Source organism: Phaethon aethereus (assembly GCF_964289735.1).
Source record: "Phaethon aethereus genome assembly, chromosome: 10".
Classification (NCBI taxonomy): Eukaryota; Metazoa; Chordata; class Aves; order Phaethontiformes; family Phaethontidae; genus Phaethon; species Phaethon aethereus.
Window position 1 is genome coordinate 24,171,706 of NC_138586.1, and position 25,401 is coordinate 24,197,106.

Consider the following 25,401-nt stretch of genomic DNA (forward strand, 5'->3'; position numbering starts at 1 on the left):
AGGGCAGCAGCTTCCTGCTGGCCTTGCTGCACCCCCGGCAGTGGCAGGACATGGCTCCGCTGCGGCAGCGAGGAAGGTCGGGGTAAGGACAGCGTGCGTGAGCTCTGGTTCGCGCTGCGGCTCACGGCACTGTCACTCAGTCCAGACTGGATTCTCCAAGTGCCGCGGCACTGGTGTAGCCCTCGTGGTGTTTGCTAATGAGAGATTTCTGTCCCTTACCCGTGAAGTGGTGTGGCAGGAAAAGCGCTTCTGGTGGGGGAAGCGGCTTCCCAGGGCAAAGCGCAAGCGTGGTGCTGGCAGTGGGCTATCGCAAGGGCTGGGCTTTGCTCCAGCGGCCCCTGTGCTGCAGGAGTCGGGATCAGACCGCCCGGCTCTGCGGCATCCCCGCTTTGGAGAGAAAAGCCCCAGAGCTGTGCGGGAGCAAGAGGCCAAGCCTCAGCAGCACGGAGGTCAGCACCACTGTTCACAGCAGAGCCCTCCTTTCTGACATGCAGCCCTGTCTGCCTCCTTGAGAGCCTTTGGGGCGTTCCTCGCAGCCACCCCGGTCTGGGATCAAGCCAGCCGTCTCCAGAAGTCCACCTTTGGCTCCTGGGTGGACCCAGGAACTGTTTGCTGGGGCTGGAGACGTCTGCTCTGTTGCTGTTGTGTCACCCCTGAGCCTTTCTCCTCTGGACTTCGGTCTCCCCGCCTGCCATGGGGGCAGCAATCGCTCCCTACCCAGCCACGGAAAAACGCAGTTTAAATGAGCCTTTGCTGTCGCTCCTCAGCCCCAGCTGGAGAGGGCCGCTGCTGGGAAGGGTGCTGCAATTCCCAGTCACGCAGCAGCAGGCAGCCGCGCCGCGGGCTCCGGCTGACGGCGGGCGCTCTCCGGTGGGGAGGCAGCTTTCGGGCGCTCCAGCGAGGACTGGCAGAAACTGTCTTCTCGCACGTCCAGGGAAGAAACCCCTTCCCAGCATATGTGCTCCTCCAGAAATGGCACCCGTCGTTCATAGAAAAGGACAGAGCTGAAGAGGTGCGGTCTGCCCCGGCGCCTCGGGGCATCTGCCCGGATGTGCAGCGACCTCCGCAGGAGAGGGGCGGCAGAGACGGAGTCCGCAGCCGCGTGGAGCGGCAGCGGGGGCCAAAGTGCTGCCGCTCTGCGCGGGGAGGACTTGGCAGGCCGCGGCGAGGCGGCTGGGCTGGGTAGGGCCCCTTTGCTCCGGGCGGCACTGGCAGGGAGGGGAAGGGCAGCTTGGCATCTCTGTGCCAACATGGACCTGCTGCTCCGCTCCCATTTCTCATCCGTGCTTTCAAAGGTTATAAGGAAGAAGAAAATAATAAAAGAACTCACCAGAAAACCCACTCTTTACTCCACTTGGCACTTTTTTTCATGATGGGTTTTTCAAAGCGGCGCTAGTCCCCACGATTGGGCAGCAGAGGCAGCAGCTGGTGCTTGCCAGGCAAGGACAGGCCCCATGCAGGAAGGAAAGTCTGGGGCACTGTGTCTTTTTAGGGCAGGACGGAGCTGGAATTGGTGAGTTGGAGCAACTGCAGGTTGCAGCAGTTCATCGCAGAGCAGCTCTGCAGAGGGAGGAGCGGTGCTCTCCCTGCCGCCCCTGTTCCCGGGGTATCGGGCGCTGCCTCCGACTCTCCCTTTGCGGTTTTGTATGAAGTCATTGATTTCTGCTTCTCTGACGAAGTGGTGTCTGGGAGCTGTTAACCGCTCCATATGAGAGAAGTGGAGAAGGTGATGTGTGTGTAGATGGACTGTCCGGGGGGGTCGTGTACAAATGTGTGTGTCGTTAATTATTACTGTGTTTTCTTACAGTTCAGCAGAGAAAGGTTTCTCCTGCCCATTTGCTTGTTATTTGGCAGGCTCACAAACCTGTGACCTTCTTCCTCCCTGTCCTCTTCTGCCAGCTAATAAATGAATCTTTTGGAGGAAGGTGTTTTCAGGTTCGCTGCCTTCGGCTCCTCTTCACTGTTAATATGGCTGATAATGGGATGGAACTTTGCCCAGGTTCCTTTTTCACTTTTCAAAGCACCAGTTAAAGTTGCTTTTTCCCCTATTTGCCCTCTCCTCCGTCTCTCTTCTGCCTGGGGGGTTAGATCCGAGGACAGAAGAGGAATGCAGAGACCCGCCGAGGTGCCTCCCTGCTGGGAGCTGCGGATGGATAACCTGTGTTTAAGTGGGCTGATCCCTCAGGAGCCCTGCTGCCGGCGCTGCCTGCTGGGACCGCTCACCGTCCCGCAGGACGTGTGGCAAGCCCGTCTGCAGGCTGGGTGCCGGGAGCAGGGCAGCCGTGCCCGGCAAGGCCGTCCACGCGGCACCGGCAGAGCGGGGAGCGCTGCGCAACTTCACAGCGTTTTCTCTTATTCACAGATCAACATGTTCACCAAAAAAGCTCTGCCATCCCAGGGTCAGGCGGTAAGGATGCCTGAATCTCCTTGTCCTTGAACCGGCTGACTTCTGTGCAGCAGGAATACTGAAACCCCCGTGCCTGTTGATGTGACTGCACTGGGCACAGGCTTTGTCCGGAGAACCGCTGCGGGGGATCGTCAGGACTGAAACGCACGCTTCCAGCATCTCGCTTGGCCACAGTCGTTGTCCTGCTCTGATTAATCCTTCACGTCTCGCCAGCAGCGCCCCATTCCTGCAGGTTTCTTGGTCCATCGGAAGTCAGTCGTGCGGACAGGCTGTCAGCACGGGATGCGGCTGTGGAGCCTTCTCTGAAGATGGGAGCAGAGCCTGTGCCTGTCCCCACCAGGGAGGTCTGGTGCTGCCCAGCATCTCCCTCCCTTGCACCCACAGACCAGGGCTGTTTCAAAGGCTGCTCTGAGTCCGGCTCTGAAGATTCGGAGCTTTGCCTGGAACTGTCTGTGGTTCAGGCACAACGCTGCTGCTGGCTCTGGCATACTCGGGTTTGGGTGGGAGCAGGAATCTCCCTGCCCCTCGGGCAGGAGGGTGAGGATGGGCAGGTGGGGGGAAGAGGCTGCTGACTTAGGGAAAGATGGATCAGCTTCACATTTGCCTCCTCTGCCTCGGCCCTGCCCTCTGGAGGCAATTTCTCCAGCTGATGAGCATATTTCTATTACAACACTGAACCACAGCTGTTTTGCTGAGCTCAGCATCCCGCTGCCCAGCTGGGAGCAAGGCAGCAGGCTCTGACTGCTGTTAGACGGGTGAACAAACCCAGTAATGGCCCCAGACTAACGGTTTCATCCAAGCCATCAAGTCCCACAGCAGCCCCATCACCCGCCTCGACAATGGCAGGGACTGCCCCTGCCCGGCCGAGGGCACCGCTGGGCGCACGGGGCGTCGTGGATGTCGGCCCGGGGGCGAGCGGAGCCGGTCTGTGACGCGCAGCCCGTGGCCTCGGACGCGGGCAGAGACTCCTCAAATGCATGGGGAGGGGGGAGCATCAGGGAAGTCGGGCCTGAGTGAGAACGGAGGGATTTGGCACGAGGAGTCACGCAGTGGAAAACAAAGGGAAAAGCTGGCTTGAACTGCTCGAAAGGAACATTATCCATGGAGGCGGCAGCCAGCTCCAGCGGGGAAGGCGCGGCGCAGGGCTCTGCCCCACGGATGACTGCGGAGCTCTGCGAAGAGGTTGCGCTTTTATAATCCCAGGATATAAATCTAGGCCACGCAATTGCACAAGTCCTCTCCGAGCCCCTCGGGGCTCTGTAGCGTAATGTATCGCTGGGCTTCATGGCCGGAGATTTAATGCGTGTGGGGAAGCGTCCAACGCCCATACATCATCGGGGTGGTTGGTGGGAGGCGCGTCCCCAAGAGCTGGAGGAAGATTGCTGCCAAAGGGTGTTGGGCGAAATTTTTTGGCCTGTTAACGCGGGCTTTGTTAAGAAATACGAACTTGGTGTAAAGGTGCCAACAGTCTGCAGGCCCGCGGGGAAAGGGTGGAGGGAAGCACGGCACGAGGGTGGCACGTGGAGGCATCACCGCTTCTGTCAGCTGGGAGCCAGAGCCGAGAAGGGGCTGGGGTGATGCCCCGGAGAGGTGCCAGGCAATGAAACATGGGGTGTAGGCAAGAGAAGGTGGGTGCCCCTTGGCTCCTGCGGCGCTTCCCCAGGGGCGCGGGCTCCGCTGCCGCGTTGCGCTGGAAGCGGCACGGGCCGCGAAGCAGGACGCCCTTCTGCACCGCGGGGAACCCCACAAGGCGCTGCCTCACTCCCGTTCCTGATGGAGCATCTCCAGCCAGGTCCAGCTGCGGAGCCGAGTCCTGAGCCTGCACCTCCTCACCTTTGCAACAGGTCGCTACCCTGATCTCCCTGTTTTGCCCACAAGCCACCCAAAATCCTGGCCCAGACCTCCATGCCACGAGGATATTCCTGAAGGCAGGTTCCTCGGCTCAGGCCCATCGTTGGCTGCTGGGGCTGTAACATCCAGGCGGCTGCTCTTCCGTGGTGCACCCGTGGCTTCGCACGGGGACCTGCGACAGGGGCAGGAAAGTCTGCAGAAGAAATATCGTCGGTCCCTGAAACAAATTTTAATTTGAGTTTTGAGGTTTTTTCCCGGCTGCGGGTTCGCAGGCTCTGCAGTTACTGCTATCGGGCACCTTGGCATCCAGCAGCAAATGCCCGAGTTTGATCCTTGAGGCAGAAAATGGGGTTTGTGTCCTGACACCGAGTCCCCATCCAGCCCTCGAGACTGAAGCGACTCCTTCAAACTGCCGCAGCAGAATTGCAAAGCCTCTGCGGAGGGTCTAAGATTTGCATGCAAAGAATGTTTTTTCCAACAGCTTCTTTCCCTCTCTGACAAAATGAAATATTTTTGCCTCTCTTCCACTTCCTCTTCCCTCACCAGCCTCGCTCTGTCTGGCTTTTAGCTGCAGACTGCCTTTAGATCTTAAATAAATTTGATCTAAAGCCACAAGTACTTTAAGTTAAGTTCTTCTGGAAGCCATTCCCTGCTTCCTGGCGCCCCGGCCGCGGCAGGGCCAGCTCACGGCTGGAGGGGAGGCGGGGGCGGGAGGGAAGGCTGCGTTCCTGGACCCCGGAGGAAAGGGATGTTGGTACCGATGACAACCAGGAGCCGGGATAGAAACAGTTGTTGAGTAGTTTTAAAAGCACCAACAAGAATTTTGCTAAGTTTATTGATAAGCTTTAAATATATCAGTAGGAATGTGCAAATGAAAGGGGGAATATGTATGTCGTTTAATCCCACACACTTCCGTCCTTGGGACGAGCAGAGGTAGGACAGCAGGTCCTGTGACCCATGTAAAGATTTGCTTTCCAGCAGCAGGGGAGGGGTTAAATTTTTACAGATTTTCTGGACCAGTAACAAGCGTTTGGAAATGCTGGGGAAAGGAGACTCCAAGGAGAGCCGTGCTCGCTGCAGATGGTCTGGGAGCTGAGCGTGGAGATCAAAGTCGTGGGGGTAGGGGTTGCTCTGACTGGGACCACCTCTCCTCCCTCCCGCTCCCAGCTGTGAAACAGCTCAGGGCGCGGGTGAATCTGAGCTGGAGAAGCCGTTTCATCTGCAGGACTCCCCCTCCCACGCTTCCCACCACCCCGGTCCATGGGGTTTCCGTGCAGCACCAGGAGCTGAGGAAGGGCTGCCCCCGTGGCCGGCAGCCTGCAAAGGCGGTGGCGGTGCCACCCCTCGTCCCTGGCCTCTTCGGAGCCACTGAAGGGACAGCCCCCTCAGCGGAAGGACCACTGCCCAGGGCGGGCTGCGCAGCACTCCTCTCACCCTCCTCCCTGCGTGTGCACGGGGCGGGGGGCAAAGGGACGGGGAGGGGCTCCCGGGGGACCACAGCATCAGCACGGAGAGGGGGGCAGCCCCTGCCGCTACCTGCAGCCCACCTGGACCCCAGCCCACAAAGTCCGTGTACCCCGACGCGCGCTCGGATGAAGGCTCGGGGCGGTCTCTGCCTCGCCGCCGCGGCGGCTGCGTGCCCACACCGGGATGGCTGACAGGGGCACGTAGCGCGGGGCTGGGGCAGAGATCCCCGTGGATGCCACTGGTGGGTTGGGTCCATCGGGCCACTGGACGTGGGTGGGTGCAGGTACTGACTGCAAATCCAGCAGAGGGCCCTCCTGGGGAGGAAGGATCCTTCCTCCTCCTCCTTCTCCTCCTCCTTCTCCTCCTCCCCAGGCTGTTCCGGGGCTCCCCTGGGGGGTGCACCCCAGGGTGCCCCATGCTGTCTCCGGGGTGGGGAGCGCAGGCGAAGGATTCATTTCCTTCTCTTCTTCTTTCCTCACCATAGACGTCCCCTCCCTGGATTTCATGTGCAGACGTGCCCGACCACCGCTGCACCGGCGTCTTCCCCGGGACGGCGATGGCCGCACAGCGTGTGGCTTCCCGGAGACCAGTGACAACCTGTAGCATCCCCGGTGCTGGCCTGTGCGCTGCCGGGAGATGTCGGCGCGTTCGTGTACGTGAGCACGAGAGGACCCGCAGCATCTCCGTGTTCCCCTTCCCTCCTCCCTCCGCAGCCCGGGAGGTTTCCAAGCCTTTCGGGGCCGGGGACTGCCCTGCCAGCGGCTGCTGACATGAGGCTGCTGCTCCTGATCGTTCTGCCGTCGCTTTTCTACGCTTCTACAAGTAAGTGGGTCTCTGCAGGTCACGTCGTCCAAAGCGGGGCGGAAAGGGTGTTGGGGGGGGCACGTTGCAGAGAATTTTACTGGGGGATTTTGATACAGACCCTGGCACAGGGATGCTGGCTGCCTGAAAACAGCCATGCTCCACCAAGAAAGTGCTGTCCTGCGAGGAGAACTCGTGTGCCTGGTAGCGCCGTGCTCTGTACTGCTTACTGCTCGCTTCGCTGGGCATCCGTCTTACCCGTAAACCCGGCGAGAGCGGCAAACTCTGATTCTGCCTTTTATCCACGAGAAGAGCGAGCACGGGAGCGGAGGGCGAGCAGATGCAGCCGCCGCACCGATGTCACGGTCCGAAAGGGGAGAGAGCAGGGGACAAAAACCAGATCCAAAAGCGACACTTTCTGCTGGAAGTTAGGAAGGGGGATGGTGGAAAGGCAGGCGCTCTGCTCTGGTCCCGTTTTCGCCTGATTTGCTGGGGGTTAGTTTTGCGGATGGCAATGCAAACTGTTCCCTCCCTGCCTGCCCTGTGGGAGGGAGGGGATTAAGCCTTTCTCTCTGGCCAAACAGTTAATTGTTCGTGCCTCCTCCGAGTGGTTTGCTTTAGGTGCTGCTCGACCCACCGCGGTACGGGAAATTCAGGGGGATCTGTGTGCTGTGAGAAGGGGGCTGCAGCGCTGGGCGGGGGCGGCGGGGACGCACCCAGGAGCGGGACGGGCGCTGCATCCCCCGGCCACGTCCTGCGTCCCCGGCGCTTCGCGGGCACAGCTTACGCGGCTTCTTCGCAGACAGAGGCAACGCCGACCCAAAGGCGCGTTTCATTCAGCCTGTTAGTTTCCAGAGAATTTGGCTGTTTTCTCGGCGATGCGCGGGCTTCGTTTGCGATCCCGGGTGGCCCTTGTGAAAAGCCGAGGCAGATGCTGAGGTTAATCCCGGCCACGTTTGGCCGCCGCCTCTGGCTCCTCTTCCTTCAGCGGCCCCGCGGGGCTGGGGCGGGGAGGTCCCCGCCGCAGCACGGTGCCCGTGCCCACCCCGTCCCGCCTCTGCCAGGGACGTCAGTTTAGCCAACAGACTGCATCGTCCGAAAATCACCGGTTTCCTCAGCATTTTCCCTTGCCTGAAACACACACTTTGCCTCGGGGTTGTTGTTTGTTTCGATGTCACCTTCTCCTCTCTTGTCTGAGGTTGTTCTCTGGTTTCTGCCCTGCACCACCCCTGGTTTCTCCAGCCCTGGGGGGTTAATGCAGAACGAGGCCCTGTGAGCGTGGCCGGAAAGCGTCAGCGCGGCTGGGAACCTGGGGCTCGAGCGTCATTCCTGAAAAAAAAATAGAAGCTATCTGTGTTTATATAAAGAATATATATATGTATAAACGCTTCTCTCTCAGTATTTACGTAGCTCCATATGTGGATACGCTCTCTGCAATAGGGACCTGGAGGCCCCGGAAAGTTTCCTGTTGCCTTCTGTGGGTCCTACATAAATTCAGACTAAAGGAACAGCCAGAAGCCTGCGTGGCATGAGAGTCTGCAGTGGAGAGCCTCCCTGGATAACTAGAAATGGAACCGAGACAGGAAAAAAATCCCTCTGGAGGGACGCGAGCTCGGGTCGGAGGGTGGGGAGAGCTGTGTCCATTCGCAGGACGTGGGGAGGGTGAGGGACAGGCTTCCCTCCACGGGGCTGCAAGAGGGCGAGAGCCAGGGGTCTTGCACTATCCCCACCCCCCTGCGTTGTCTTTTCTTACTCTTTCATCACCCAAAACGCCGTCTTAAGCGGACACGTTTTTCCTTACGAGCCCAGCCCCTCGCCAGCGTCCGCTCCGCAAGGGCAGGACCCGACGGCACCTCTGAAATCTCATTTCTCCTGCCATCATTCCCGCTTCTTTGAAGAGGTTTCCCATTTGGGCGATTTGCGGTGAGATGCTCTTGATTGCCCTTAATCTTTGTCCATGTTTGAATTCACGGGTTAGGTGTTTATCGCGCAGGGATCCTGTGCCAAACAGGGCTCCCCGCCGGCGAGCACCCACAGGGAGGTCTCGTGGTGAGGAGCAGCTTCCAGCTTCTCGCGGGTACTTCACACTGATATACAGCGCAGACTTGAACTGTTTTGACACAAACGACATTTTATTTAGTTTTTCACACGTGCTTTTATCATTGGGTGTGATCTGCCAGCATGAGGTATTTTTAATAAACGCGATAAAACTCTTTTATTGAAGCATTAACACTCAACAGTTCTAGTAGAAATAAACTTACACTTAAACTTGGCTCAAATTTTTATTGTATTTGCTGCCTCGGAGAAACAGGTGCTTAGGAAAATCAAAAGGAGCAATCAGATGGTGAGTTTGCATTCGTCCATCTTGCAACGCGGAAATCTGTTAGAGCAATTGCTTGCGCATGCCCTCTACGAGATACCCATGTACCAGAGCTTCCCACTGGTCTTTGTTCCCTGCTTGGCTGGTGTCCTTGCTCAGCTGCTGTTTCACACCCGCCTGAGCCTTCAGTGACTGATCTCGACCCGCTGGCAGAGCGCGACTCCGTCCCTTGTAAAGCGTTTTTTCTGTGCTGCTGCGGTGCTGGTCTTAGTGTATAAAACCAAATCTTGCAAAATCAATTCCCTTTCCAGCTCCGTTGTAACTAAGAGGTAGAAGTAAGAGACGCATTCTCCCTTTTCCCCGCTCCGCCCGGTTTTCGGCAGCAGCCTGACTGCCCGGGAGGAGGTGGCGTGGGTCGTGCCGTCGCCGGAGGAGATGCCTCCGAGCGAGGTGTTATTCCAGGCACCGGCTTCATTCCAGGTGGACGGTTTCGTGCTGATGGTGATGTTTCCGTTGCTTCCCAGCAGGATGGAGGCCAGCACCTAGAAAGCCATTTTGGAGCGACGCAGGCCGGGAAGGCCACGTGCGGGGTCACGCGCGGCTGGTGGAGACCTGCCCCACGCGTCTGCGGGAGCCGGCGCCGGGCGGCAATGCTGGCTGGCTCCAGCCAAGGGCACGGCTTACCCGTTTCTCACTCTCCCTGTTGCATTTCCCTAACACCCACCGTTGCAAAGCTGGTGTAATCTGGAGAGCGGAGTCTTCCTTCCTTCAGACACCCGTGACATTGTCATGGCATTCGCAGGCTGGGCGGGGAAGACCTCGGGCACACGCAGCAGCCCTCACCCGCGCCTCCGGCGACTTCTCCGTCCCAGCCTCGACCCATGTCTGTTGCGTTACCAGAAGAAAACAGATGGTCTTGCTCCCCGCTAAAGGAACAAAAGATCCTGCGCAAACAAATGTTCAGTGATAAATTTTTGCAGCGTTTAGTAGCAGATACGCTTTTTAACGTGCCAGGCAGACAGTCATTTGTCTGACAGTTGTTACGCGTTTCAGCGTTCTGCAGTAGCATGTGCGATACGCCCAGGGGCTTAGACACATCTAATAGAAAAGTATAGCCACAAGCATTTATAAAAATCTAAAATTACTTCTTGGTTTGCAAAAAGACTAGTCAAAGGGTCCCGGCCGATTCAAGGCAGGAGGCAACGCGGAGCAATGGCGTGGGTCTGTTAAAAACGTCACTTGGACCCGCTTTATGGCTTCAAGTGGACAGAGGTCCCTTAAAGAGGTGCTTGGGATGGCTCCAGTTTTCGGGAAAGATTTATGGAGCCACAACAGACTCTGCTCCAAATCTTAAAACACTTTGAATCATGTTGGTTAAACCCATTGCGTTTTGCGTGGATTTGAAGTCCTTGTTCTCCCCAGAACAAATGCCCCAGATGTGTCGGTAATCCCGGGGCAGGCTGGTGGGACCCCAGCCATCAGAGAGGTCCGGGCAGGGATTCAGGAAGCGCACGCCGTTTACGTCTAGCTCAGCCAGCTATTGCAGAAAGTGGGGATATTTCTAGTCTAATGGAAAGCTTCCTCAGGTCCCGGCATGACCTGTCTGCGGGAAAACCTCACCGGTGTGGACAAGGCACTCGCGGTTCGGCTGCCGGGCCAGCCAGCGGGGATGGCATCCGTGCGACGCTGCCCACCGGGGTGTTGCGAGTCCCCACCAGTCACCCCTAAATCCTACCCGTTCCCGCATCACGCCGCGGTGCTTGCTGATGGTTACCGGGGTCCCTGTGTGTGTGTGAAGCAAAGTGCTTTTAATTACAGCGTGCACCATTAGCCGTTAATAGCCTTGGCAGTTGGAGAAAATCCTGAGCCGCAAGCTGGGCCCCGCAGCCGTGCTCCCCCCGTGCCCGGTGGCTGCCGCTGCCCCGGGCCCCGATCAAAGCGGGCTGTGGAAACGTTTAGCTGGATCTGAAGCAAGCCTCTGCCGTGGATAATTGCAGGATATTAATGAACAGAGCCCTGGAGCTGGCTGTCCTCGATGGCTCTGATGGAAAGGGTCAGCAAAAGGAGAGCCGGAATGCCCAGGGAGCTTTGCAGCCGGGAAGGGGTGGGCTGGGGGGGCTGGGCAGGAGGGATGCAGTGGCCGCTTTATTGGGGCTCTCCGCTTCCATGTGTTCCTCAGCAGAACTGCCTCTGCCCGGGTCTCCTGGCTCCAAGGAGGCGTTTTGCCAGCTAAAAGTGCTCCGAAAGCCAGGGTTTGGGTCCGTCTTTTCCCCTGGGGCGTGCTCGTGCCTCCCCGGTGGTCCCAGCACCCCGGCAGCTCCAGCTTGCTCCGGCCGGAGCGCAGTCTCGTGGGGCACTGGTGTGGCCATGCTGGTCCTCAGCAGCAGCACAGGCACCCTCCAGCCCCCCGCCCCACTCTGCCCCCAAAGTCAGCGGAGCTGGGCACCGAGCAGGACGCGGCCCCAGGAGCTCAGCACCCCAAAGGCGACAGCACAGCACCCGCCAGGGGCCCGGGGGTGGGAGGTGCTGCCCCAGCGCTGAGCGTCTCCTCTTCCTCCAGCAGAGCCCCCTCCGATCCGCTCCCGGCGGGACGGGCATGCCTGTCCCTTGGGGCAGTTTCCCTGCGGCAGCCTCCCCGCCTGCCTGCCCCAGGCCCGGCACTGCAACGGGGTGGATGACTGCGGCAACGGAGCCGACCAGAACTGCGGTAAGCCGCCAGCCCCCAGGGAAGAGGGATGCCCTCCCAGTAACCCTCGGATCTGGGAACACCGGGACCACGCGTGCATCAGAGCAGAGCTGGGAGCAACCACAGCAGGAGGAATCCTGGATCCGCTTCAGTATCCAGCTGCTTCCCCGGCTCTTGCGTTCGCACGCCATCCCGGCGCAGCGGCTGTCTGAGCCCCCCAGGGAGGGGCCCGTCCATCAGGGGTTCTCCCAGGCTGGAGTGCAGGAAAACCCCTGTTGCTACGGGGCTGGGGAGTTATTTCTGGGCCGTGGTGGGAAGGCGGAGGGGCTCTGCACTGCCGGTCAGGACGTGCGGGTTCGGCAGATTTAAAGACACAACATGAGCTCCTTTTTTGGTGCAGTACGTAGGGCCATTGCGGAGCTCTTTGCTCAGGGATGCCCGGTCTAGGAGTGTAAATGAGACTGGACAAATTTATACCCTCCGGGAGCTGGTTAACTGCGAGGCTTGGATGCAGCGTCTGGCTCAGGATACCCTTAAAGCGGGTGGTGGGATGCTGGAAATAGAGGAAAGGAAATTTTGTTGTGGCTGCACTTGGAGACACACCACGGGGCCGGATGAATCTCCATTCTGCCCCAGTATGGCTGTGGGGCCGGAGCCAGATCTCAGGCTTCGTGCGACCCAGCACGCTCTCCCGAGGCGGCCGGGGGTTTGCTCGGCGCCGATGCCCGTGCGCAGCAGCCGGCGCCTCTCAGGGAGGTCCCCGCTCTCTGCCCCGCCGTGGATGACAGCGGCTGGCTGCAGACCTTGGGCGACGTGCTGGCTGCGAGGAGCAGCGGGACGGCGGTGGAAGACGAGGGTGACGCCTGCTGTAAGCTGTCCTCCCCGGGGCCGGGCACCCTTCCCCGCCCCACGGGTCTCCCCTGCCCCGCACGGACCCCCCGTGCCCTCCTCTCAGGGTGTCCCCTGTGCTTGCCCGCAGGGCTGGAGCTCTTCCCCGAGCGGTGCCGGTGCTGGGGAAGGGCTGTAGACTGCCCCGAGCGGGACCTCGCCACTGTCCCCTGGGTCTCCTCCAACGTGACGAGGCTGTGAGTAGCAGTGGGTGCACGCACCCCCCTCCCTCGGGAGAGGCACGAGCGGGGCATGCACTGCCACCCGGCAGGAAAACAAGCTTCGAGGCAAGGAGATAAAATCCCTGGCTTTTGCTTGTTGTGCCCGGATCCAAAGAAGCGAAGAGCCCCTTCCGTGCCAACAAACCCCTTTCCGCTGAGCTTCAGCTGCTTGCTGCAACCCGCCCACAAGCAGCGTTGAGCTGGGAGCGGGGAACGGCCGGGTCCTGCCCGGGATGGGCCCTGGGGAGCCTGCGGCACTGCCAGCCTCTGCCTGCGACGCTCGGGGTCGGAGGCTGGCAGCAAGGTCCAGGCTCAGGCCACCCTTAGTGTGCAAAAAGCAAGGGCTAGGAAGGGAGGAGAGTGAAAAAAACCTTCATCTGCGGCAAATAGGGCTTGCAGATTGGGAGGGCAATTAGCAATGTAGTGTTAATGGGCAGCAGCTGCCTTGCATTTGGTTTGTATTGCGCAAGAAGAGGAGGAGGGTCTAGCCTTCACTGTTTTCCTTTGATAAAGGTCTTTCCTCTGTCTTAGTCTGCTGGCTTTGGGTTTGATTTTTTTTTTTCTTCTGTGTTCCTGTTAGGGACCTGAAGAGAAATAAAATCCGTTCTCTGCTGGACAATCAGTTTGCCGGGTACAGGAGTCTGAAGAAGCTGTGAGTATGGCCTTTCTTTATCCTGCTGCCTGGCTGGCTCGTAGGCAGGGCAGAGCAGGGGGTGAGCAGTCAGCCGCCGCGGGGCCGTGCGTAGAGGAGCGACGTGCGCGCTTGTCGCGACAGCCTCGTCAGGGCAGCGCGCCCTGATGGGACGCTCCGTTGTCCAGACAGCAGCTTTTTCAGCCCGTGGTGCCCGCTGAAGTCAGCAGGAGCCTGCTACGGGCATTGCGAGCTCCCGACACGCAGCCCCACCGCGGAGCAGCCCCCGCGCCGGCCGATAGCCGTCCCGTACGCGCGGCGGCCTGAGGCACCTCCCGAGCGAGCTGCCCTGCGCTGGAGAGCCCGGACCCTTCGGCTCTTCGGCCCGTCGCCTTTCTAGGCTGCTGCACCGGGGGGCTGGAGGGACCCAGCGGAACGGGGCGAGGGGGAGAGGGGTGCTGGGCGGGATGGCAGCTTCGTACAGCGATGCCCGCGTGAAGCAGCTCACGGCAGCCGCTTGTGCCTGTTGGGCGTCTGTACTTGCAGCTTCCTTCCCCTTGCCTGGAGGAAAGGAGGCGGAGAGGGAAACCAGCCTCTCCCGGGCCGCCTGGGACGAGGAGCCCGTGGCAGAGCCGAGGCTGCAGCCTGGACCTCCATCCCCGAGCACCACCGGGGCCGGCTGGCCCGTGATGCTGGGCAGGCAGCAGCCAGCCCTGCGAGCCGTGTGGCTAGCATCCTGTGAGCCACGTGGCCAGCGTCCTGCAGATGTGGGCACATCGCTCTCTTTCTGGGGACGATGGGCCCCGAGAATCCCTTAGAAAACTTACTACTTCTTCAACCTCTTTTTTGTTCCCTTTTTTTAAAAATAGGTTTTTGCAAAGCAACAAGATCTGGTTGATCTCGCCCAAAGCCTTTGCTGGACTTTCACAGATTAAAACGTTGTGAGTAAAGGCGTCTGCGGTACAGGGCGCGGGGAGGGGAGCCCTGGGGCGGACGCAGCCCTCCGCTCCTCCCGGCGTGGAGGCTCGAGGTGGGTTCTGAGCCCTTTCTCTTGCTCCTGCAAGAGCCGGTATCAAGCGTGCATTAAGCTGCAGTCACATGTATTTTGGATGAACGTGGAGCAGAGGCGTTTCTCCTACTAGGAGGACGGCTGTCCCCATCTCCACGCTATCCAGCCTGAGCTGGCATCCTGTGTTGGAGCTGCTAAGGGAGGTGGTGCCACGGGCACCGAAGCCGGGGGCCATGGGCAGCTCGGGAGGAACAGCTTTAGCAAAAGCGGGGTTAATCGGCAGCGGTGTCTGAGGATCGCTCTCCTCCTCTGCACTGGTTCCAGGTTCCTCAGCCACAACAGGATCACGCAGCTGAAGCCCCGGGTTTTCGAGGACCTGCATCGCCTCGAGTGGCTGTGAGTTCCTCTGCCGGTCCCAGCAGCACCGGAGGACGTGAGTGATCCTGACGCTTCCTTTCATTTACCAAGAGCAAGAGAAAATGGGTGTGATGGTTTCGGGGTGTCTGTGGTAACACGCCCGCGGTGGCGACGGGTGCGATGCCCAGCTGGGTCTCCACCTCTCCGCCATCCCCACCAGCCCCGGGGACCAGGGCACGCTTGGCCTCTTTTATGAAACTCCTATTTGAGTTTCCCTCCCGTTACTTGGGGTCAGGTTTAGCACGGAGTGGACACGATCACCTCTGAAATCTCATTCTGGCCAGCTGGTCCCCATGGCGGCTCGCCGTGCCACGCTCCCCTTGCCGGTCCGGAGCAGCCATGGCAGCGGCAGGGCACGGTGATGGGCTTCGTGCAGAGACAGCCGCAGCTCCCGGGCTGGAGCACCAGAGGTTTGTGTATAAGAGGCTTTAAGTGCGCTGTTAAACAGGGAGATCTGCAGCTCCGTCACCTTGAAAAATAAACGCCTGAATTGAAAGTGCAGCTGATATCCTTCCCCTCTGTTCTCAGCAGCTCTCTTTGATCTGGGCTCATGCGGCGTGTGGTTTTACACACGGAGCTTATAGAGGTTTCACCACAGAAAAACCGTAAAGGCCACTTTACAAGGTGGTTCGTTCCCGTTCTGCATTTGCAGGAGCAGCTCGGGCAGGCCTGCCACCCCCAGGCTTCCCTCCTCTTACTTGCCGTGGGACCAGCGCAGTTTTTCCTTAAATCAAGGAGGGAAAACAGAAGGATGAGCAGCTCGCAGAGGGTGGTCTGTGGTGCAGACAAGCCAGAGGACTTTCAAGAAGCCAAGCACGGCCCTGAATTCCCCAAATGGTTTCTAATTTGTCTTATTTCACAGAACAAGAGAGGAAGAATCCAGCAGACCCTTGAGTGTGAAGGAATCCAGGCTCTGCAGCTGGATCCAGCACTTCAGCCAGGGCTGCCTGGGCAGGATTCAAGGGGGGGACGGGCTTCAGAGGGGGGCAGCCCCCGCCCGGGGATGGGGAGCAGGGACAGAGCCCCCTCCTGCTGGGGCAGCGCGAAACGTGGGGGGCCTTCCCCCTGCCCCGAGGGTCCTGCTGCCTCCTCGCCCTCTCCGGGTCCCCTTGTCTCACGTCTCCCCTTCTCCTTCCAGGATGATGGACAACAACAGGATCGCCACGATCGTCCCCGGGATGTTTGCAGGGCTGAGGTCGCTGTATTTGCTGTAAGTAGGGGCAGGGGCAGCTCTCCTGTGAGGTTTGGGGAGACCCCGCTCCTGCGGGGGTCTGCCTGGCACCTTCTGCACCACTTCTCCAGGCAACGTCTAGCCTTTTTCAGGGCAAGCCAAGGATGCTGTGGCTTCCTCGCCTTGCCAGGGCGCGAGGGGTGACGGTACGAGGGGGGTGTCTGTCCCACTCCCGTCCCCAGCAGCTCTGCTGGTGCTGCTGCTCTGTGCCACCTCCTGCCCTTGGCACGCTCCGCTCAAAACCGGTGTTCCCGGCTTTTGCTTGGGACAGGGCCAGGCAGGTGCCTGGGGCGTTCGGCCTGAGCGGAGCCTCAGCACTTACTGACGAGCAGGACGGGCCGGTGCCTGCGGTTTGGGTTGCTGGCTGCGTTCCTTGAGTCAGCGACTGCAAACAGGACCCGATGCTTTCCCACACCACTGCCCCTCTGCTGGGTGTCTTCACACCAGGTCATCTCGAGCCAAGGGGTTTTTAAGGTCCAGCCATTTCCAAGATGGAAGTGCAGGCTAATGAATTTGCTCTAAGCACCATAAAAACAAATTTACCATCACTATAAAGATGACCTTAACACAATCTCCTTAGTCCAGAATATGGATCAGAAACCTTGGCAGCAGCCCTGAGTCAGTGTTAGGGGCAAGGTTTTGGCTGTTACAGTGGGAAAAACGTGTGTGAGTGTGAGTGCACACGTGCATCTGTGCACTTACATCTATCTGACCACGTTTTAAGGTGTATTCCCTGGGCATACACCTGCAAGGAGAGTGCTTCGGCCACGGCTGCGGCTGCGGGCTCACACCATCTCTGCTGGAGATGTAACTGCTGGATGCGGCTGTAAAAGCCTGAACGTTGGGTTTGGGGATGTGCAGGACTCGGGTAGCTGCTGCGCCCAGAGGAGCCATCGGCACAGGGGGGAGAGGGCCGCCAGCGCTGGGGGAAGGGGGGCTGTGACCCTGGACTTCTCTCCTCTGCAAAACCTGGGTAGCACTCGGAGCTGCGTGGGCTGCGGGGGGATGGAGCTCCCCTCAGCCACACGTTTCCACGTCACAGGCAGCAGCACGGAGCTGCTTGGTGACGTACTCTGTTTATTCTTCTGCATTTTTGCTCACAAATCAAATAAACTAAAACTGTGGTCACAAAACGTGCAGTGAGGAACGCTCTGCACACAGGCATGTGCAAAAGTGCTGGGAAAAACACCACTGGGAGTTCAGGCTATAGATTTCCCTTTACTGGCTGTCACTCCAGGCTCGCTTGCTGCTGCTTTCATGCACCATTCTCCTGGTGACGTGCCCGTCACAGCTCACTGGAGACCATCTCCTACAGCTGCTAAATGTGCCCTGTGCCGTTGCCTTTACATCTTGCCCAAAGCAGGTGAGTGAAGCTTGGCGCTGCCATTAACAGCCGCCTGTGCCAGGCCTTTGGCTGGGGCGGTGGCAGCTGAACTCGCTCCGTGGTTTTGTGTGGCCGTGGCTGCTCCGCCGGGGCATGCGCAAGCCGGTGCAGCCGCAGCCACGCTGCTCTGGGCTGGCTGCCGGAGGCCCCACCGGCCCTGAGCTCGTCCCGGGGTATCTGCGCCAGCACCCCATGCGGTGCGGATGTCCCGAGGCCGTGGACCAGCAGAAAGCCCTCGTGTGTTCCAGGAGCAGCAGTGGGACCACATCCGTGCACAGGGCTGTGTCCCGGACGGGCGTACGGTGCAGTGACCCTGTCTGTCCCTATTGCCTCCCGACCAGGTACGCGCAGAACAACTCTCTGACTCAAATACCCAACGCCTCCCTCTGCGTGGAGATGCCGGAGCTGAGCTGGCCGTGAGTACCCTGCTGCCGGCAGCGAGGCCGGGCTGCCCGCAGGGCTGGCCGGGGCTGCCGCCGGCGCCGCTCCCGTGCCACAGCTGGGCTCCTGGGACGGACGTGGGGCGGAAAGGGCTGGGAGCATCCCACAGCAGACGGGGATGGGGGTGAGCAGGAGGTGAAGCAGCTGGGCGAGAAGGAGCAGATCATGCTGGGCAGCCCCCAAGCGCGGCGGGTTGCCGGGGGAGAGCCCGGGGGACCAGCAGCCACAATCGCCTTTCTGCAGGGAGCTGGAAGGGAACAGGATCCGGGCGGTGCACAGGGCTGTCTTCCAGGAGTGCCACGACCTCAGGGTGCTGTGAGTACCTTGGGGGCACAGCCGTGGCCCCCGCTTGCTGGGGGAGACCCTGTCCCTTTGCGGGAGGAGGGGGGTAGCCCGCTGCTCTGGCTAGACAAGGGGCTGCTGTCTCGCCTTTAACGGTTTAGCCGCGGTTGCACTCGGCGTCAACAGTGTGGGCAGCTTCACGGCTTTTGTAGGGCCGCGATGGGGGGCTCCGTGCAGGGTGGCTGACCTGCGACGGGGAGCTGGTGGGCTCGTCCTAGTGCCCTGGCACCAGCCCATGGGGGCTGCCCAAATCGGATGGGGACCTTCTCCAGGTGGAAGATAGTGTCAGGACTCGGCATGAAAAAAAAAATTCTATGGTGTGCAAATACAGGAGCTCGCAGCCAGCCCCGGCCCTTCCGCTGGCAAGCAAATCCCCTAAGAAGTACCCCTGAGGAAGGCCATGAGGCTTGTGAGCCAGCTCTCTGCAAGTAGCGTCTGTTTGCCCCTCCTGCCCGAGACCTGCTCCTGCCCCGTTTCCTCCTGGCCCCGGGGCTGAGCTCCCCACCGGGTGCCCTCCCAGAGCTGACAAAAGCAGAGGGTTTGCATCGACAGGCCTCTCCCAGCGTCTAGCTTTCCCGCACGTGACCGTCACAGATCTCCCGAAGAGATATGTGAGGCCCCAGGAGATACGGACAGGAGAGCTGTGCGCCATGCAGGCGTGATCGACGAGCACAAGGCTACCGGTGGCCACAGGGTGGTGGCAGGGGAGCAGAAGCGGGACGGGGAGCCGAGCCAGGGGCCGGGCGGTCACGGATACCCCGAGCACGGGGCAGGCATCGCAGGACCCCGTCCCGGTGCTGCCGGGTCAGGGCAAGCAAATAAATCCAGGGCTCATCTGGAGAGTAGCTGGGAGGGGGCTGGGGGATCGCCTCCGGCAGGAGCTGCTCTCCCCCTCCTGCCCCAGCTACGGCTTTCCCGCGACGCGCAGCAGAGTACGCCTCCGCCCCGAGGCGAACGCAGCAGCCGCCCCGTGCAGGAGCGGGGTGCGCAGCCGGTGGTAGCGGCAGAGCGGAGGCACGGGGTGCTGCTGCCTCACAGCTGCTCCCTCCCCTCGCATGGGGTTCTGCAAAACGCTCTTCAACTCCCTGCAGCTCCCGCCGGAGGCCCCAGCGGGTGACGGTGCTGAGCAGCGCCTTTGGAAGGCTGCTCTGGCAGGGCCTTGTAACCCGCACCCACCTCGTGGTCCCTGGCCGGGCGCGGAGAGCAGCCGTCCTGGGCTGGCCCATGGAGAGCTGGAGATGTGGATGGGGCGAAGATCCCCTTTGCCATTTACCTGATGGTCCTTGGGGACCGATCTTGGTCCTCCTCTGACCACTGCCCCACACAACGCCTCTGAGGATGAGCGCTTCGGAAAGCTCTGCTGTGATTTTCCAGCCGAAGATTGCTGCAGAAAGACCCTGGTCCCCCGTCCTGCCTTTCTTGGAGAAGCCCCGATGGGCATTAAATCCCCCAAATGTACACCAGCACCTTTTTTTATCCAGTGAGAGCTGTCAGCAGACCCCCGTGCCGGGTGGGTGAGCTGCTGCCCCGCCATCCATCCTTCCTCCCGCAGCCGAGCCCGCCGGCTTTGATCCGCAGCGTGTTTCCTGGGGCTGTTATGGCAGTGCCATGGAAACATCCCTACGTGCAAGACGGACGGTATAAACACACCCCGGGTGGAGACAGCTTTGCGAGCCAAGGCAGCAGATGGGGCAGGGGCTCGTGCTTGGGCTTTGAGGGACAAGCCATCTTGACGGGACTCCCCCCATCTCCCCCCAGCCTGCCCAGCCACCCCATGAGCCACGTTACAGCAGGCTGCCCTGTCCGGGGTCTGAGCTCAGCAGAGCCCGGCTGCTTGATGTGAACCTCTGCCAAGGAGCACCGTCCCTCGGTCATGGCACTCGTGGGGTCCCCCAGCACCTTCAGGCATGAGCCATCCCGCAGGGCTCTGCTCCTGCTGCTCTGAAACCACTTGTGTTTCTTGGTGCACCACTCAGGGTTTTTACTTCTGAGCCCTTTAACTGGTTCTGCTCATCTTCCACGCGTCTGCTGGGCTCTTCTCTGAGCGGTGGGCTTGTGTGAGATGGAGCCTTGTACCTGAGAGCTGGGCTCTGGCTTAGACCTTCCCCACAACAGCAGAGCATTTGGCTGCTGGAGGCGCCGGTGGCGGCTCGGCGCATTTGGGAGGGACGCGGCAGGGCTGGGTGCACCCCGCGGGTCAGCCCCGTGCAGCGCCAGCACCCCGGCTGCTCACAGCCAGTCTGGAGGTCGGATGATGCTCCCAAAGGGCCTGCGGGGCTGCGCCGTACCCGCACCCCCTCTCCCCTTCTTTCTCCTCCAGGATCCTGCGCAGAAACAAGCTCAGGTGGATCCAGGATGGGACGTTTTCCAGGCTCAGCAAGCTGGTGGAGCTGTAAGTTCCCAGCCATGGCCCGCCCTGACCACCCCCCCCCCCCGCTCGGGACCCCGCTCTGCCCCCCCACCCAGGGCACCTCACCACTCAGCACCCCTGGGTGCAAGGCTTGGTGCCCTCAACGGCTCCCCAAACACCGCTCTCCTCCGCACAGCGACCTGTCATCCAACGGACTAGACCAGCTCCCCTCCTCTCCATTGAACGGCCCGGCTCAGCTCCAGCAGCTGGGAGTCCCGGGGCTGCGCTGCCCCAGGGCTGCCCCTGCGCCCTGCCAGTGACGGGGGGCCCTGCAGGACCCCTGCACCCCCGCCTCGTCTTGGCTAGGTGTCCTTGCTGCGTGGTCCGTTCGCTCACCAGAGCCACGGTGGCCCCGGCAGGACGGTGCCACCACAGACCCTCTGCTTCGGGGCTGCAGACCCGTCCCGGGGAAAGGGGGGTGCTGGGAAAAGCCACAGAAAGACACCCCTTTGCCCTTGCTTCCAGCTACTCTGGTAGCTTCCAAGTGGAAAAAACACCATGTCTTGTTTCTTTTTCAGGAATATTTCCTATAATCCCTTGAAAGAGATCTTCCCTGGCCAGTTTGAGAGCCTGCCCCAGCTACGGTCTCTGTGAGTCCCACAACATCCCCGACCCCACAGCATAGCCTCTGCCTGCGGCAGCCCCAAGCCCAGCCTGGGGCCACTCACAGCCTCCCCTGCACAGGTTTCTCTTTGGAAAGGGAAAGCAGCTTGGAAGGGCTGGGGATCCCCAGCATCCACAACCTGACCCTCCAGAAGCTGACCAACCTCTCCCACATGTGAGTGGGGGGAGTGGGGAGGGAAACCAGTTGGCTCCTACACCCGTGAGCAAGTTACTTCAGCCCACGGGCAGCCCCCAAGCATGATGATACTGTTTAAATCCCCCCGGAGCAAGGGGGTCTCTCCTAGTCTGGGCTTACTTGGAGCAAGGGGAGCATTTGGGGGAGCCGTGGGTGCCCCATCCAGGTGCACCTGCGATACAAAGGGTGACCTGCGTTTCCGAAGGTGCACGTTGCATAGGTGATGTGGGCAAGGGGGACTCTGTCAGGCCCAGGCATGCCAGGCCGGGTGCTGAAAGCTGTGCTTAAGTAATCCCACCAGGTCCTTTTGCTTGGGTCTGAGACGACAAGCCAAGAACCCCCGAGATGTGCAGGCAGACAGGCTGGACGGGCGTTGCGTGCAGGGGGGAAACAGCACCGCGCTGCCAGCTGTGAGTGCTTCAGCTTCTCTTTGGAAGGAGAAAAAATATAATTAATATTCTCCAGATGCATGCTTTAAAGTACCTGTAATGAAAGACAACTGTACATCTTCTTTTCCGTAATTGGTCTGTTTGCGCTATAAATACGGTACATTTTCTACCTGACTTGCTAATAAGCAATCATTTTCTCTCCTTTTATCTATAATTAAGCAGAAATGAGTGTCGCACTGCAGTTTTGTAGTCATCTTCTAATGTAGTTTTGCTAAGCTCATATGGGTTGGCTTTTATAAGGCTTGAAAAGATTAATCTGAAATAATATGCAGGGGAAAAAATATGAATCCCTGTTAATGGAACTTGAAGGATTTGAGTAAGGGATTGATTTTTTTTTTTAAATGTTAGTTTGTGGGAATCATGGGTTGGAGGAAAACACTCCTGTATTTATCAGTCGACAGTGCTGAATAGCAGCAGATTTAAGAGCGTGGCTGTGGTACGTGATCCAAAAAGCACGGGGGTGCCTCCAGGCAGTTTTGCAGAGGCTTTGGGGTGTTGCTTACTTAATCTCCAAAACCAGCTGCAGAGCCGTGCAAACGGCGAGCCCCTCGCTCAGCTCCGTCGTGCTCCGTCCCCTGCAGATCCCGGCCCGGGGCTCCTGGCTAGTGAGGCAGCGGAGGCTCTTCCCCACCCAGACAGGGAAAAACGTGGCCGAGGGGCTGGAGGGAACCAGGCAGAGGGACTGTGCATGCCGGACCGTGCTTGCTCCTGGTCCTGGTCACAGCCAGGAAACCTTCCTTCCCCCCACCCGACAGCTACTTCAAGAAGTTCCAGTACTGCAGCCCCACGTGCGCAGCTGCAAGCCCAACACCGACGGCATCTCCTCCTTCGAGAGCCTCCTCGCCAACATCATCCTGCGCGTCTTCGTCTGGGTCATCGCCTGCCTCACCTGCTTCGGCAGCCTCTTCGTCATCTGCATGCGGTCCATCGTCATCACGGAGAACAGCCAGCACGCCATGGCCATCAAGTCCCTGTGCTGTGAGCTGGGTGGCGGAGGGGCAGGGGCCGGCGGGGGGTGCGGAGGGGACCGGGGCGGATGAGCTGCCCACCAGCATCTGGCCCAGGGAGGAGCTGTCTAGCTGACGCCGGCCCCCTCCAGCGCAGCCAGGGCCTGTTTGCTGCCACCTTTCCCGTCGTGCTGATGGCAGATGGGTTTCTGGGCACCCCTCTGTGCCTGGGGCGTCTCGACCCCTGCCCTCAGGTGTGTGCTCAGAGACACCAGCAGGCAGCTCTTTTTTTAATATATGTATAGATATGTGTATAAAGCCAAAGGCTGCCCAGTTCTATGATGGCTTTATGCCCACGGCATTAATGCAAAGGGCTACATTTGCCCACTGGTGCTTCTTTCTGACTGCACCTTGTCTCCCCACCAGGTGCAGGTGGCCTGATGGGCATCTACCTCTTCGTCATCGGAGCCTTCGACCTCAAGTACTGGGGCGAATATAACAAGCACGCCCAGGCCTGGATGGGCAGCCTCCAGTGCCAGCTGGTGGGCAGCCTGGCCATGCTCTCCTCCGACGTGTCAGTCCTGCTGCTGACCTACATGAGCCTGGAGAAATACTTCTCCATTGTTTTGCCATTCAGCCACCACAGAGCTGGCAAGAAGCAGACCATCTCAGTGCTAGTGGCCATCTGGCTTCTGGGCTTCTCCCTCAGCATCATCCCCCTGTGGTGTAAGGAGTCCTTTGGGAACTACTACAGGAGGAATGGGGTGTGCTTCCTGCTGCAGTCCGAGCTGGGTGAGCTGCCCAGCGCCCGCAGCTACTCTACCACCATCCACCTGGGTAAGGCCACCTCGGGACTTGGGACCTGGGGATGGGGACGACGTGGGGTAGGACGAGCATCTCTCGTAGGAGTGGGGCTGCTCCGCCCAGCCGTCCCCTCCAGGGTGCCACCAGAGCCTGCACCGCTTCCGTTGGCGGGATGTCTGACTTTTCGTGGTGCTGCCACCCAGCTGGGACCCTGGAGTGCCAGCTCTGCCCTCGGTCCCGGGCTGGGGAGGGTCCCCGCTCAAGCCTGGTTGCTGTGCCCAGCCTCACCCCAGAATTGGCCGTGGGCATCGCTGGGCTAAGGCTGGATGCCAGACTAGCCGGGACTGCCGAGGTGTCTCGGCCCCCTCTAGTGATAAGAGCAGGGGTAGTCCTGCTGCCGGCGGCCATGCTGCCGACGCCCGCTCGCGAGGTTTGCACCACGGCTATGCTCAGAGTGAGACTTCTTCCTCTCCAGGCTTGAATCTCATGGCTTTCATCACCATCGTGTTCGCCTACTCCGGCATGTTCTACTCCGTTCACATCACTGCATCGAAAACCGCAGAGACAGGAGTCTGCTCCCAGGAAGTCGCCATCGCAAAGTGGTTCTTCTTCATCGTCTTCACCGATGCTCTCTGCTGGATACCCATCCTCCTCCTCAAGCTGCTCTCCCTGCTGCAGGTGGAAATACCAGGTGAACCCCCATTCCCCAGCAAGGTCCTGAGCCCACCCCTGGCTGCTGCCCGCCCTGAGGCCCTGGGCTGGGCACCCCTTGATGTAGTTTGGATCTCTCTTTGCCCACGTGTGGGCTGCAAGGGCAGACGGACAGCGTTGCTCGCTGCCCTGGGCCCCTGCCTCTCCGCAGGGAGCAGCAGCCCTGACCCCGCCGTGGGAGCCTGCCCGTCCAGCCACGAGCCCACGAACGGCATCGCCCCCCTTTGCCGCGCGGGCTGGAGCGGGAGGGTCACCCTGGGCCGGGGCAGCCCCCCCTTGGCTTCCTAAGGTTGCGTCCTTGTCGGCACAGGCACCGTCACCTCTTGGGTGGTCGTCTTCATCCTGCCCATCAACAGTGCCCTGACCCCATCCTCTACACCCTCGCCACCGCCTCCTTCCAGGGGCGGGTGAAGGGCTGTTTGCAGACCAAGCGGCTGGCGCGGCACGAGCCCCGCAGGAGCTTCACCCCAGTGCCGCGGCAGGCCGGCAGCGCCTGAGCCTCCCCGGCGGCACGAGGAGGCCCGTGGCTGCCAGGCAGCCCCTCCAGCCCCACAAGCAAGCGCGTGGCTCCGCTCGGGGACGCTCCTGTGGCGGAGGATCATGAAGCATGCAGGCCTCCTCATCAGCCAGCAGGTATCGTTAGTACTTTATTAATTACACGGACGGGAAGAGCAGCCCCCATCCAAGTCAAACGATCTGTTGCAGTTGCATATGATACAAAAGTCCCTTAAATACAAAATACATGTCTACCCCCAGAGTTATATATTAATATTCCAACTGTACAAGTATTTATAGATAGAAAAAAAAGAAATATTTTTAAAAAATATTAGGAGAAAAATCACTCCCCCAAACGTTAGTTATATTTTTATATATATATATATATATAAAAAATATATATATATAAAAACACAGAATACAGGCTGGGTTACTTTTTTTTTCCACCAAGAGAGATAGATAGGATGTATTACGGCAAAACTGACACTGGGAACTGCTCCCAGGCGTGGGTCGTGTTGCCTTCCAGTTGGAACGATGTCCGGTAACTTGGGTTCCTGCCGGAACGGAGAAACCAGGTCGGCTCCCGGGTGCTGTTAGCTATGGCGGACGGTTTCTCCGTGGAGGAAGGGGAGGGAGGGGAAGGGGAAGGGACATCGCCGTGGCGAGTGGCGTTAAACAGGCAGCTCTGCG

The 25,401-nt window shown here is 59.9% G+C and overlaps 1 protein-coding gene across 1 annotated transcript; it reads left to right on the plus strand.

The window, feature by feature from the left end:
• Positions 1-6,495: 6,495 nt before the first annotated feature.
• On the plus strand, positions 6,496-24,868 carry LOC309408392 (relaxin receptor 1-like; the record flags this gene model as incomplete). The annotated part of the gene is given in 18 exon segments (XM_082004207.1): positions 6,496-6,547; positions 11,407-11,683; positions 12,192-12,400; positions 12,512-12,617; positions 13,222-13,293; positions 14,606-14,677; positions 15,837-15,908; positions 17,655-17,729; positions 17,917-18,069; positions 20,417-20,488; positions 21,025-21,096; positions 21,213-21,284; positions 22,510-22,531; positions 22,537-22,732; positions 23,128-23,538; positions 23,981-24,196; positions 24,527-24,577; positions 24,580-24,868. Coding segments are annotated over 18 exon segments (2,334 nt in total). The 3' UTR covers positions 24,714-24,868.
• Positions 24,869-25,401: the final 533 nt, after the last annotated feature.